Here is a 13,631-nt window from a genome sequence, read left to right as displayed (position 1 = left end):
TTTTAAATGTTATAAACCTAACCACTTCCACATAAATCTCACTTACCTGTTCAAAATTACACGTCAACCTGCTTTCAGCTACTAAGTATGAGCTGCAAAAATGCTTTCCAAAGAAGCCATCAGGCCAGTGGATTTGCCATGAACCGGTAAAATGTAAGCTTAGGGTCCCCTCACTTGTAGAGGCCCCATAACAGTTGGCTGTTGCTGAAGTTGGAGCATTTTCTTAGGTGGAGGGGGTAGAAGTGGGGGGGCAGCCTAGTTGCTATCAGGAAGTATTTTTAACTGGTTTCGTTTTGTTTTGTTTTTATGTAAGCATCTCTGCTTAAATGCCTAGAGACCACTGAAGGAAGGAAACCAAATCTCTGATAATTCCTTCATGATTCTTTTTCTCATTCTAAATACATATTCATTTTCTATAAATATTTGTAATTTTGTTGTATTGTTTTCTTAAAAGAGCCCCCAAATGATTTAGGCTTCAACCCCACAAAGCTGGATCCTGCCTCTGTCATTAAGACGCACGCGACAGTTTTCTTTACCTGACAACTTGCTAGTTATTGAAGATGTACATAGATGGAGCCAATAGGCATGCCTGGAAGAGGCCGAAGTTAGGGGAATCTCCCTCCCTCAGTATACTCTGGGCAAGCCTCAGATGTCCGACTATATCAGTGTTCCTTCATCCCCACCACTGGACAGGAAGCTCTCCCAGGCCACATGTGGGTCCCTTTCACCTCCGTGTCTGCTATGTCTGGCACAATGATTGCCATACCATAAGCTCTGAATAAATATTTGTGGAGCTGAACCAAAACTCTCCCTAATTAAACAAACACGTCATTATTCTTTTACATACACTATTTCTTCACCAAGAAATCCAAAGCAAACAGATAATAAATTATTCAGGAGACAGATAATCAATCGGAGATAGTGAACCTATTCCTGAATTCTAATTTCTGGTTACAACACATTTCATCTAGAGAAGGTTTATATTATGCCCAATATATGCATATACAGTACTTTCTGCTTTTTGAATATCTTTTAATATTCACAGAGCTGAGGCTGCGTGCAGTTACATAGCTTGCCCCAGGTTATAAGTGGTGAAATGAGAGAGAGGCCCATTCTGTCTGATTACGGAAATATTCTCTTTTTGCTACATCAAGCTGCCTTTAAAAGGAAAAAAAAAGTAAGTCTTATTTCCTTTTATTATATTTTTAAAGGTCAGACATTTGAGTATAATTCATATTTTAATATCTTTACTACTTACAAAAGTAACTCTAGATAACATTCCCTAAGATTAGAATTCTGAATAAATAAAAATTACACATCAAATTAAAAACATCTAGAATATATCAAAACTTGAATAATTTAATAAAGTCAAAATTAGACTCTCCCTCTACAAAAATAATTCATTTTTACATTTCTATTAGTCTTTTATTGGAAGTTTTGAGACAGGATAGTAAGAAACTAAGAAAATTCCTTGGCAAGTGGAATGGGGAAACTGAGCCATATAGCTGAACAACTGGCTGAGCAATTTACAGCCAGATAATAAATTGCAAGGGCAGACTTCCCTCAGTCCTGGTCCCTCTTTAGTGACATTCTTTGAAGGAGAAACTGACCAGAGAATGACCCTGATACACTCATTTTGATGAATCAGCATATTAAAGGACACATTTGGAAAGCTGATGAATAGTCTACTGAGATCCTCACCTGAGAGCTCCCCTAAAATTCCAGTCTTTAGGAGGTAGATTAAACAAACTTTAATACAAGGGACGCAGTGGGCACTTGCTCTCTTGAACATGGTTGCACCTTCTCTTCAGGCATGTATCTTTGCTTTCTCTCTCCTAAGCGCTAAGGGTCCCCATGAGACTTGCAAGCAGGGAAGCAGTGGGCAGTGGCAGCTTGTCCCGGGCTAATCCCCTGGACCCATCTCCAAGGGCCCTCTTTCTGCCTCTGTTATTTGTTTCCTGAGGCCACACTTCTGTCTCTGTGACTTTCTTTCTAAAAGGCCAATGCATCTCTCTGAGCAACCCGCTCTAATCTTCTCTTCCAGGATACTTTTGCTTTGCATGCTAAATGAACTTCCTCCTGCACTCGAGTTCTTGGTTCTGAATTCTTTCTTTGCCAAACTCAAGAACTGAGAGCCACTAACAGTTTTATTTGGTCTTGACTGACTTATTGCAATATATTCTTACCATCTTCTGTTTAAAATATAACTTTTTCTTCAGCCTATTTATTTGAAAATCATGACATCAAAATCATCCCTGATTTCAACTACTAATTGTATCAAAATACCTCAGCTATACATCTCTATCTCCATCTTCTTGCTTTTAATTTGACATGATTAAAAGTCTTGCCTATAAAATAATGCATTTATTGCATAAAATTCTTAAAATGTGGTGTGTGTGTGTGTGTGTGTGTGTGTGTATGTGTGTGATAAAAATTCCTCCACTGGTACAGCATACATTTTATAAATACTTATTTTTTTATACATCTCAATTTCCCCACATCATATGAAATTTTACAAGAAGGAAAGAATACATCTCATACCTTTATCCAAATGGTGTTTAGACTTTTGCAGGTAAAAAACTGGAGTCTATACCTTCCTCAGAGAGGTCCCCACTGCCCACTGATTTGCAGGTCAGTGATTGACTTATATTTCCCTCGAGATTTCCCTTCATAAGCACTAACTCAACATGTTTAAAAAAGAGAGAGAGAAAGAGAAATCCAGCCAGTTAATCCACAAACCAGCTTCTAGTTCTAATAAATGATCTGTTCCAAATGAAGTCAGACATGCAAAACTTCACTGTATGCCTAGCACTCAGGGGGCCTTCAATACACAGGGTGTCCCCAAAGTGTATACATACTTTGAGTAATTATAAAGGCAGTAGTTATTAAAAGACATTTAATTTTCAAAATGTAATAGAATCTACAGACATTGTGTGTATACACTAGTTTCCTTCCTTGTTAAGAATGTCTCATCTTGGGCTTATAAAACTCTAAGGCAGTGGTTCTCAACCTTCCTAATGCCATGACCCTTTAATACAGTTCCTCATGTTGTGGTGACCCCCAATTCCATAAAGTTATTTTCGTTGTTACTTCATAACTGTAATTTTGCTACTGTTATGAATCGTAATGTAAATATCTGATATGCAGAATGTATTTTCATTGTTACAAATTTAACATAATTAAAGCATAGTGATTAATCACAAAAACAATAAGTAATTATATACGTGTTTTCCGATGGTCTTAGGCGACCCCTGTGAAAGGGGCATTCGACCCCCAAAGGGGTCGCGACCCACAGGTTGAGAACCGCTGCTCTAAGGTAAATCATCTTTTACTCTTTATTTTAAAAAATAGTTTATTGGTTGTTAGAGAGAGAGGAAGGGAGAGGGAAAGAGTGAAACATCTATATGAGAGTGAAACAACAATCTGCCGTCTCCCACACACCCCACACTGGAGATGGAGCCCAAAACCTGGGCATGCACCCTTGACCAGGAATGGCACTGACAACCCCCTCGTGCACGGGACAGTGCCCAAGCAACAGAGCCACATGCGCCAGGGCAATCATCTCTTAGTCGTATAACAAACAACCTTCCTTTCTTCATCTCGCCACTGCCATTTATGCTCCTGTACATGGCCCATTGCTTCACAAACAGACCACCTATCGAAGGTTTTTATTCGGGCCTCTCACCTCTATCCCACTCATCATATGGAAAGACTTGCCTCCTCTTAACATTGCTTAAAACAGGACACTTGTCTGCTCAAAACCTTTGACTGGACAAGGTCTACAGGATCCAGTTCAGACAGAAACTGCCTTTGCAAGGTCACCTCTGTCCCTCTTCAGTCACACTGGTCTATTCACTAGCCTCCAGATGAATTTTACACTTTCTTACCTCTAATACTAGACTTATATTGTTTTTCTCTCCTTTTGGATCCCATGAGGTCATTCTCTTCAGCTAGCTGAATTTTAGCCAAGATCTAAGTACAATCTCACTTCCTTTGACCACCCAACTAAAAGAAATCTCACTTCTTTGACCATCCAACTGAAAGAAAGAAATCAGGGGTCTGCAAACTATGGTTGAGAGCCACACCTTGCCCACTGCTATGAGTTTTTCTACGTAGCATCTAAGACTGCTTTTGTGCACAACAGAAGTGCTCAGTAGTTGCAACAGAAACCATGTGGCCCACATGCTTAAAATGTTTACTATCTGTAACATACAAAAAAAAATTTCTGATCAATGCTCTCAATCAGTGGCTCTCAACCTTCTGGCCCTTTAAACACAGTTCCTCATGTTGTGACCCAACCATAAAATTATCTTCGTTGCTACTTCATAACTGTAATGTTGCTACTGTTATGAATCGTAATGTAAATACCTGATATGCAGGATGGTCTTAGGTGACCCCTGTGAAAGGGTCGTTCAACCACCAAAAAGGTCGTGACCCACAGGTTGAGAACCACTGCTCTAAATTAATAAAATAATAATAGCTAGGTTTATTTTATGAGTCCTCTATGTCAGGCACCCTTATCAAGTTTATTTAGCATCCAATTTAAACTTGCCACTCTACTCCTCACTGACACCCTCTCTTATCCTCCGTGCTGCCCCACCATTTCTGGAAGCATAGAGTATAAAACTAGTTATGTGTCCCCACCATTGGATAAGTATCACTTATTACCCTGCTCCAAGCATAGTACCAAGCACATAGTGGGAACTTAATAAATATATGTTGAATAAATAAATTAGTTATTAGTTATTTTACTTGTCTTATACACTCAAATATATGCCACACTAACTTATATTTTATATTCCTCACTGCACCTAGCAAGATGCCTTTCATGTACTACTGACGCAAAAATAAAATTTTGATTAACAGATATATGCCAAAGAAAAAGTAAACTTTAGGGTATCCTGTATTAAAGGAGGATCTACTAAGTACAGATCATTCTTGGATGATTCATCCGCAGATATGGCTGTCCTGTACACACTACTGCTTGATTTCTCCAAATAAAGCACTTACCTTTGCATGATCAATGCGGGTACTTAGTTCTTTGGATGCAAATCCCCCAAATATGAGACTGTGGATGGCTCCTATCCGGGCGCATGCCAGCATCGTATAGATTGCCTGAGGGATCATGGGCATGTAGATAACCACAGTGTCACCTTTCTGGACACCATGCTTGACCAAAACACCAGCCAGCTTAGAGACCTGTAACACAATCATTAGATCAGTGAAGTGTTTTCTGTGTTCTTTTACTAAAAAGTTAAGTAGGTAACACAAGAAGATGATCGCCCTCTTGTTAGTGAATTAAAGAAGCCTGAGATCCATATTTGATGATGATGATGATGATGATGGTTTAGATAGTGACAATAATAACAGACATCTGTGTTATAACAATTGACTACAAACCAGCTTACTATTATTACACCATATGAACTTCCTGGCTTAAATGGTTTAATTATTCATATAACAACATGTTTTCTGAGAAACTATTACATGTCATATGTTGTATGCAGAGTTTGGAACACGACATTGAAAAGCAAAGACAAATTTGTTCTGGTGGAGCTTATATTCTAAAGGTAAATCAGTCACATGAATAGAAAATTGAAATGATTATAGATTTAGATATATGTTGGGTTAACTGTTGAAGAAAACAAGTATGTTTCATATGTTTTATGAAAGAAAACAAATCACTTATACACTTATACGGTAAAAAGAAAAAGTACATTATTATTATTATTTCTATTTTAAAGATAAGGTAACTGAGGCTCGGAGATAATAAATAGCTAATCAGAGGTGAGAGAGCTAGAAGCTGGTGTAGCCAAGATATCATCACAGTTCTTTTGACTTCATGCTCTTTGCCTCAAGTCAATTATTTTTCTTCATAGTTTTTATGCTAATTATCTATACAAAGTGACTGCCCTCTATATTGAGACCAAATATACAAATGTCTTTATTCTCTTAACATGTGTTTTTGCAATTTCTAGTAATAAAAACAAAACAGATCATAAGTCCATACATGATATAACCTTTCCCCGGGCAATTACCTCCTGTGGGAGGTATGCCCAGACCTAATAGAATAAGACATTCACCCTTTCTTCATTTTAAAAATATATATTGAGTACCTATATATGCCAGCCACTGTTTTTTGAAACATTAGTAATCAAAATTAGATAAAGGTCTCTATCCTCAGAGTACTTATGTTTTAGCAAAAGAAATATTTATAATAAACATAAGTAAATTATGCATTATGTTAAAGGTAATCAGTGCTATTGAGTAGAGGTGAGTAGAGCAAAGTAGAGGGGATTGGAAGTACAGGGGGTATAATTCTCAATGGGACAAACAGAATAGACCTCACTAAGAAAGTGACATTTTGGCCAAGACATGTGGCAGGTTGAGGATAAGTGAATCTGTAAATCTACTATTTCAGGCAGAGAGAATACCAGTACAAAGGTGTCAGGGTGGTCAGATGTAATGACAAAAGGGAACAGCAGGGAGACTAGGGGATTTGGATCAGAAAAAAAAAGGAAAAATATGGTTGTAGATCAGGTCAGACAGCTAAAAGGGCCTGCAGGGATCCGGCGGGTGACTGGGAGGAATATGTTATGTTCAAGATAATGAGCAGAGAAGGCCTGAACAAAGGAAGTAGGCCACACGGCTATTTGTGGTTCCTTTCACTTCACTCTGCCGCTCCTACTTTTTGAACAAGTTTAAAGGGTCTGAATCCTGATCATTCTTAATTATTCTTTTCTTTTGATTTACTTCCTCTGTTCAGATGGGGAAAGATGTGGTCAAGGTTAAGAACGTTGGTGAAAGAAAGTAACAGCTATCTAAGCATCTTATTCTCCCCTACATTGCAAACTATAATTCAGTGCTGCCCCATAAAAAGTTACAAGAAGGACACATGAAAATAATATAAGTTATGCACTTAAATTCTATGTGGAATTCAGAATCAAGATAAACACTAAAAAGTCATATCCAAACATCTGTGTGCAATCTCTGCAGAAAGTGGCCATGCTCCGTGATGACATTACTTCGCTTCCCATTAAAGGCACAGCAGCGGGAGAGACCAACAAGGAGGGCTTGTCCTATTTACAGCTATAACCTCAGCATCTTCATAGTGTCTGTTGATGAATAAAATATAATATTCAACAAGACTCAAGCTAGCAATAATTCAGCAACTTTATATTCCAGTTCCACTTCATAATGTTGTTGAAAGATGCCAACATTTTTTTCTGTTCTCTAAAAGAAGTAAAATAAATAAGTTCAAGACTGCCCTCGCCAGTTTGGCTCAGTGAATAGAGCATCCGCCCTGGGACTGAAGGGTCCCAGGTTTGATAATGGTCAAGGGCATCTACCTAGGTTGCAGGCTCGATCCCTGGCCTTGGTCCGGTCAGGGGTGGGAAGCAACCGATCACTGTGTCTCTCACATTGATGTTTCTCTCTGTGTGTCTCTCCCTCTCCCTTCTACTCTCTCTAGAAATCAATGGGAAAATATCCTCAGGTGAGGATTAACAAAACAAACAAATAAATAAATAAATAAATAAATAAATAAATAAATAAATAAAATCAAGACCTTTTTTGAAAGAAAGATCTAAAACTGGACAAATGTTATTCCAAAATACATGTGAGCCAACATATTAAAATTAGACGGTTTCATATACAAACCCAGCTTTCTATTTTCTCTAGAAAAATTGGAAGGTCTAACAACACTGGGTTCCTGTTCTTGAATGACAACAATCGATTGAACCTGCTCAGTTTGCCATACAGCTCGCCATTCCCTGGGTCTATTTATCACGGAGCTTGCATTTTTCTTCCCGTTCTGAATTTAAAATGTATTGTCTACATCCTGTTTATGTTATGTGCTTACACCAGACTTTCATAACCACAGAGTAAGATATATGCCAATAATTGATTTTTCTCCCACCCACTTCTTCCATTTATATTGTCTGCTTGGCTCCTGTAGGCATGAGTTGTTAACCACTGCCCAGAAGACAACCCTTGTCAAATTAGGCTGCACCAGATCCCTATAACCGCTAGAGGGCGAGCATTTGGCCTAGTTTACCTTGCTTCTTGCAGCTAATCCTCAGTGTTTTGCAATTTTGCTAATCACATCACAGATGCTCTAAAGACAAAAGTTTTATACAATCAATAGAGTAAATTTATTTTGTAGTGCTTGTTAGGGGTAAATGTCACTCCAGTAAAATTATCTATTGTAACTTCTAAATTTAAAACATATATGTATATATATGAGAAAATGAATGGGAATATGTTTCTGATGAGACTTCTAGTAAAGAGGCTTATGAAAAATAAAACAGCTCACAGCAAGAAAAAAAATAAACGGACATTGATTTAATTTAAAAATATTTAATGTTTCATTAAAAATATTCCTTATGAATATTAAATCAAGAGTTGGTTAATATGAGAGCTCCAGAGCAAAATATTTAATAATGTTGTCTCAGCTGCAAATAAAATCATTTTGAAGATAAGCGTAGGCTACAGTGAGCGATACGAGGGAAAATCTAGAAATCCCAGTCACCTAGGAGTTCACAATAACAAATAAAGTGCTATGAAATTTTAACACAAAGGGCAATTTGATGATTGCTATTTCAGGGTTATTTTTATTGACTTTCAAATTAAAAAAAAATTATCACGAGAAGAAAAATGGATATTATTTTTATTCAATGGCATCTATATTCTTATCGTACCATAGATGTCTCAGTATACAGATAATTTTTATTATTTTTCCAAAGGTAAAATATGTTCACGCGTATCTTATATAACCTATTGTTTTTCAACTGAGGAAAAAGTTAAATCATCTGCAATTCACCCGATCCGTATTCATCTTTGCACCTTCTTAAATATGCGCTTTAATTTATCAACAACTCAATAGCTTTACGTCAGGCATACACCACTCAATTTGGTTTCTATGCCGACATCAAAGACAGTGCATATCCCATGCAGTCGTGGCCAGGCTGTGCTCCTCTGCCAGAGTGAGGATAACGAAGCTGCGAAGGAAGGCTGGCGACACAAAACACACGCTTCTTTCCACTAAGAGTATGTGAAGTATCCTGTCACTGATTCCATTTTGTATATAGTATCTGCTCTGTGTCCTATACAAAGTCAAGTCTGCAGATGCAAAAATGAGGAAGACATGGTCATCAAAGCAAATACATTCAGAGTCCAGGAGAAAAGAGTGTGGGCCCAAGAGGGGCCACGTATTCCACCTGACAAGCTCAGGAGAGGCCTACATGGTGGCCTGCATGGTGGCCTTACAAACTCAGAGACCCCAACCACACAGGATGGTCTGAAATTAAAATGTCCCACCTAAAAGCGAGTCAAGCGGGTAATCAAAGTGGGTATTTTCCTAATTTGCCTTCTCCCACCTCCCTAATGTACCCCCAGTGAATTTCATGGAACCCTCCTTAGACAGCCTCCTTTGATTCTAGTGTGTAAAATAAGCAGTGAAACTGCCATTCTGGGGAGCATTTTCTCAATCCCTTGACATCTTGCTTCCTGGCAACTGTAGTCAGTTTGCCTCAAATAAACTCAGAAAAATTCATGCAAGTTTGGATGTTTCTTATGTTGACAATAGCATACATAAATAGTAATGATAAAATAAAAAAATGCAACAACAGATATTCATGTAATGTAACATAGTATGCTCATATATTTGTTTTACCCTCAAATAAAACTTTAAATTTTCTATAATAATTAAAGCATAATATGAACAGCTGAACAGCAGAACAACCGTCTGGATGACCTTCCAGACGAAGTCAGGGCTGCGAAGGCCTACTCTTGCACAAATTTTGTGCATCAGGCCTCTAGTAGAATTATAAAGTAAAAACATACTAGTACAAATAATGAAAAAGATTTCAATGAAATTTTTGTTTATTCACTCTGTAAAATCTTCATTCAAAAGAAGCCTGTGGATTAGTATAATTTCATGAGCAAATGCCCATAACACAAATATAAACATTAGTGGAAACCAACCAAACACTATGTTCTACAGCAGTGATGGAGAACCTATGACACGCATGTCAGAGGTGACACGCAAACTCATTTTTTTTGGTTGCTTTTTCTTTGTTAAATGGCATTTAAATATATAAAATAAATATCAAAAATATAAATCTTTGTTTTACTATGGTTGCAAATATCAAAAAATTTCTATATGTGACATGGCACCAGAGTTAAGTTAGGGTTTTTCAAAATGCTCACACGCCGAGCTCAAAAGGTTCACCATCACTGTTCTAAAGAGTATATTAGCACTTGCTTCACAAACAGCCAATGTGTCCATTGAAAGAAAATCCTGTTTATATGACAAAGATAGTGTTGGTGTCCAAATTATAGTAAACAGGTAACAATCATGGGCAACCTCAGAACCAAGTCAAAGAAATCTATACAAAGAGAAGACAAGAGAAAGCATATTTTCAAGCTGCAATGATGTCACACTGCAAACCCTGGCCTAATCACTGGAAACTGAACTAATTTAAAAACCAATAATAATATCTGAGAAAACAGTTTACTAAAATTAGGGATAAATGAGCTGCTCTTCAGAATTACAGAATTTCTCACAGAAAGAGATGATTACCTAAAGTGCTTGCATTTTACTTTTAAATATATTAAGTCAATCATGTACACACACACACACACCATACACATGTTTTGTTTTTTCTGCTTGGACACACATACAGAAGATAAAAATTTATAGTGAATCTGATACCATTGTAATTAACCTAGTTGTTAATAACAGGAAAGGAGCAAAAGGAAAGCCACGTGTGATAGGCATGTCATTTGTGCAGCTTTGCCAGGAAGCTGCAGTTTAACACTCCCAGGTCTGCTCTCCGCAGATCGCTGCGGGAAGGCATTGACGGGGGAGAATAGACGCATGCCCAGTAAAGTCTGGGTGAAATAGGGAAGGTACTTGTCTGTCAGTCACAGGTGGAAACAGGTGATTGGCCGGAGTAGGCGTGGCCACTGCGAGCATGGGAAGATTTGGATTATTTAACCCTCTCAACAAAGAAGTTTGCTGGGGGTTTTTAGGACTCTTAGGGCTCTTGTTGCAGGGGGCATGCTCTCTTGGCTCCCCTGCACTCGCCCACATGGCCCACAGCCATGTGGGCCCCACACACAGTGGACTGATGGACGGCACTAGCCTGATGCTGGACTGGACCCGCTCCAACATGGAAAGGACACTCCGGACACTGGCTTTGCTTTTCGCTCTGCTGAAGCCCCAGCTATACTTCTTCCAGGACTGGATGAAGAGAAACGGGACTTTGGAAACCCAGCAATATAATTCCACACAAAGGAAAATCACTCATCCTCCCCTGCAAGTCTCGGAAAATTCTTATTATCACAACACAGAGAAAAATATATTTTATATTTAAAAATGGAATTCTCTGGCCGAAACCGGTTTGGCTCAGTGGATAGAGCGTCGGCCTGCGGACTGAAAGGTCCCAGGTTCGATTCCGGTCAAGGGCATGTACCTGGGTTGCGGGCACATCCCCAGTAGGGGGTGTGCAGGAGGCGGCTGATCGATGTTTCGCTCTCATCGATGTTTCTAACTCTCTATCCCTCTCCCTTCCTCTCTGTAAAAAATCAATAAAATATATTTTTTTAAAAAATGGAATTCTATGAAGTTTTGGAAGAAAAACTGTAAAATCTTATGTTCAAAACAGTTATCTGCACTGCATTAGAATGCATTTTACTAACATATGTCTCCTCAAATAATTTTCTCCAAATAAAGGAATAAATATCTTTACTCAGAATAATCGTTTTTCTAATTTCCATTTTCTTAGAGGGGGTTTCAAGCAATATTTAGTCATTTTAAGACTATGTATTTGCAAGCAAAATGAAAGCGAACTGTTTAATCCATTTAGTTCAGGCTCAAAATAACCACAATTTCAATAATCTGTATGCTTTCAATACTAATGTGATTTTCAGACTATATTTCATAGAAAATTAGTTCAATCCAACATTTCTCTATGCATATGAGCTCAGAGGCTTGATAAAGAATGTGCTCTTCCATTTCTTTAATATTCATATGCTGTGATTTATAAATAGGTCATCAGAATTTATCACATCTTGAAAGGGACACCTTGTTAATTTTAAAATGTACTTCTATTTAACAATTTGGCTATTGTTGACAGAGAAAACAATCCTACATCAAGGAGAAGTCCAAGGTCTAAAAGACTGGCAATGACAAATGTAATTGATGCTCATTATTAACACATGACAATAGTAGAGTATATGTAATAAAAAGGGATAGAAAATAGTTAATGATGGCCTTCCCTTTTTTACCATTTTACATCTTTCTATTCTAGGCGTTAATGGTCAAGTAATAATGACTTACACCTGCTTTTACTCATTTGCTAGTTTCTGCCAAATTCCTAAATTTTATGGCATTTGTCATTTAAATCAGGTATTTGCCTGAGAAAATAAAGGATGTTCAGAAAGGATAGATCAAGAATTCAGGGTGAAGTGGGTAGTGAGATGGGCTGAAGAGACATAGAGATTCAATATCATATCATTCAGAACTCTTTTAAGCCCAGTTAAGTATAGATTTAGCCTAAGAACACTGTAAAAATTTGAAAGTGTTAAATCCTCTTTAGAAGTAGGCACTTCCCATATTTTTACACTGCAATGATTATTTGAAGAAATAGGATTTTGACAATAGGGATAAAAAGAAATGATATGATTTGAGAAATACTTAGTGTAGGATGTATTGGTGATTGATGGATGCAGGGAAGGAGGGGGTGGAAGGGAAGTTTACTAGTAAGAATGGGTCCAGGTTTTTGGTTTTAGCAACTGGTTGGTTACAAAGTGATGCCATTCATAATGTTGGTTCCTTGGTGTGAATTCATGTTCTCTGATAAGCTTGAAGCATGGAGGTGGAAAGGTCAGAAGTTTAAAGTAGACTTTGGAGGGCAGACACAGAACATATTAAAGACATGCTAAAGAAAAAAATGAAAATGCAGCATTGAAATCCCAGTGGATACTGAGAAACATGAATATATAGTAAACCCATAATATCTGGAGTTATGTGTTGTTTTTTTCTCTAAGAGAATTCACCATGTTAAGATTGTGGACAAAAAGGTCCACGTTAACCTGACTAGCTTAGGGAAGGTCTGTGTGGTGGCCTTGCAAACTCAGAGACCTAAAGTAACCACAAAGGATGGTCTGAAATTACAACTTTCTAACTAAAAGCAGTTTATGGAAGGTAGTCATGTCCTACGCTAGAATTTTCCCTGACAAAAGGCAATCTTTACCTTAACTAAGCCTGCCTATAGTCCTTTGCATCTATAATAGTGTTAATGTAAGGAACGTTCGAACCTATAAAGAACTATTGTAAGTTTATTTGAGCAGAATCTTAATACTCCCTGACAAGTGTCAACAGTTTGGCTCAAATAAACCCACAAAAATTCTTTCAAGGTCTGAATGTTTCTTACATTAACATTACTTGGTGTCATCAGCAGGATTCCAAAGAAGCTCACCCAGAACTATCCCATGGACCCAGGCCTGGTGCTAGGATCCAACAAAGGGCCCTTTGAGCCTGCTGGTTCCCTGTCCATTGGGTGAACTTGAGTGAGTTGTCTCTTTGATCCAGGACCTTCCCTTGCTTTTTGGTAGAGGGTCTGCCT

General features: G+C 37.9%; 1 protein-coding gene across 1 annotated transcript in view; it reads right to left on the bottom strand.

Annotated features, from left to right (window-relative positions):
- Positions 1-13,631, bottom strand: part of ACSS3 (acyl-CoA synthetase short chain family member 3) — a 144,806-nt gene that overhangs the window by 84,731 nt on the left and 46,444 nt on the right. Inside the window, exon 3 of the mRNA XM_059683717.1 lies at positions 5,011-5,199. Coding sequence (XP_059539700.1) covers positions 5,011-5,199 — 189 coding nt within the window. The remainder of the gene's footprint in view (positions 1-5,010; positions 5,200-13,631) is intronic.

The sequence above is a fragment of the Myotis daubentonii genome, chromosome 2, assembly GCF_963259705.1.
Source record: "Myotis daubentonii chromosome 2, mMyoDau2.1, whole genome shotgun sequence".
Taxonomy (NCBI): domain Eukaryota; kingdom Metazoa; phylum Chordata; class Mammalia; order Chiroptera; family Vespertilionidae; genus Myotis; species Myotis daubentonii.
This window is presented reverse-complemented; position numbering and strand designations above follow the sequence as displayed.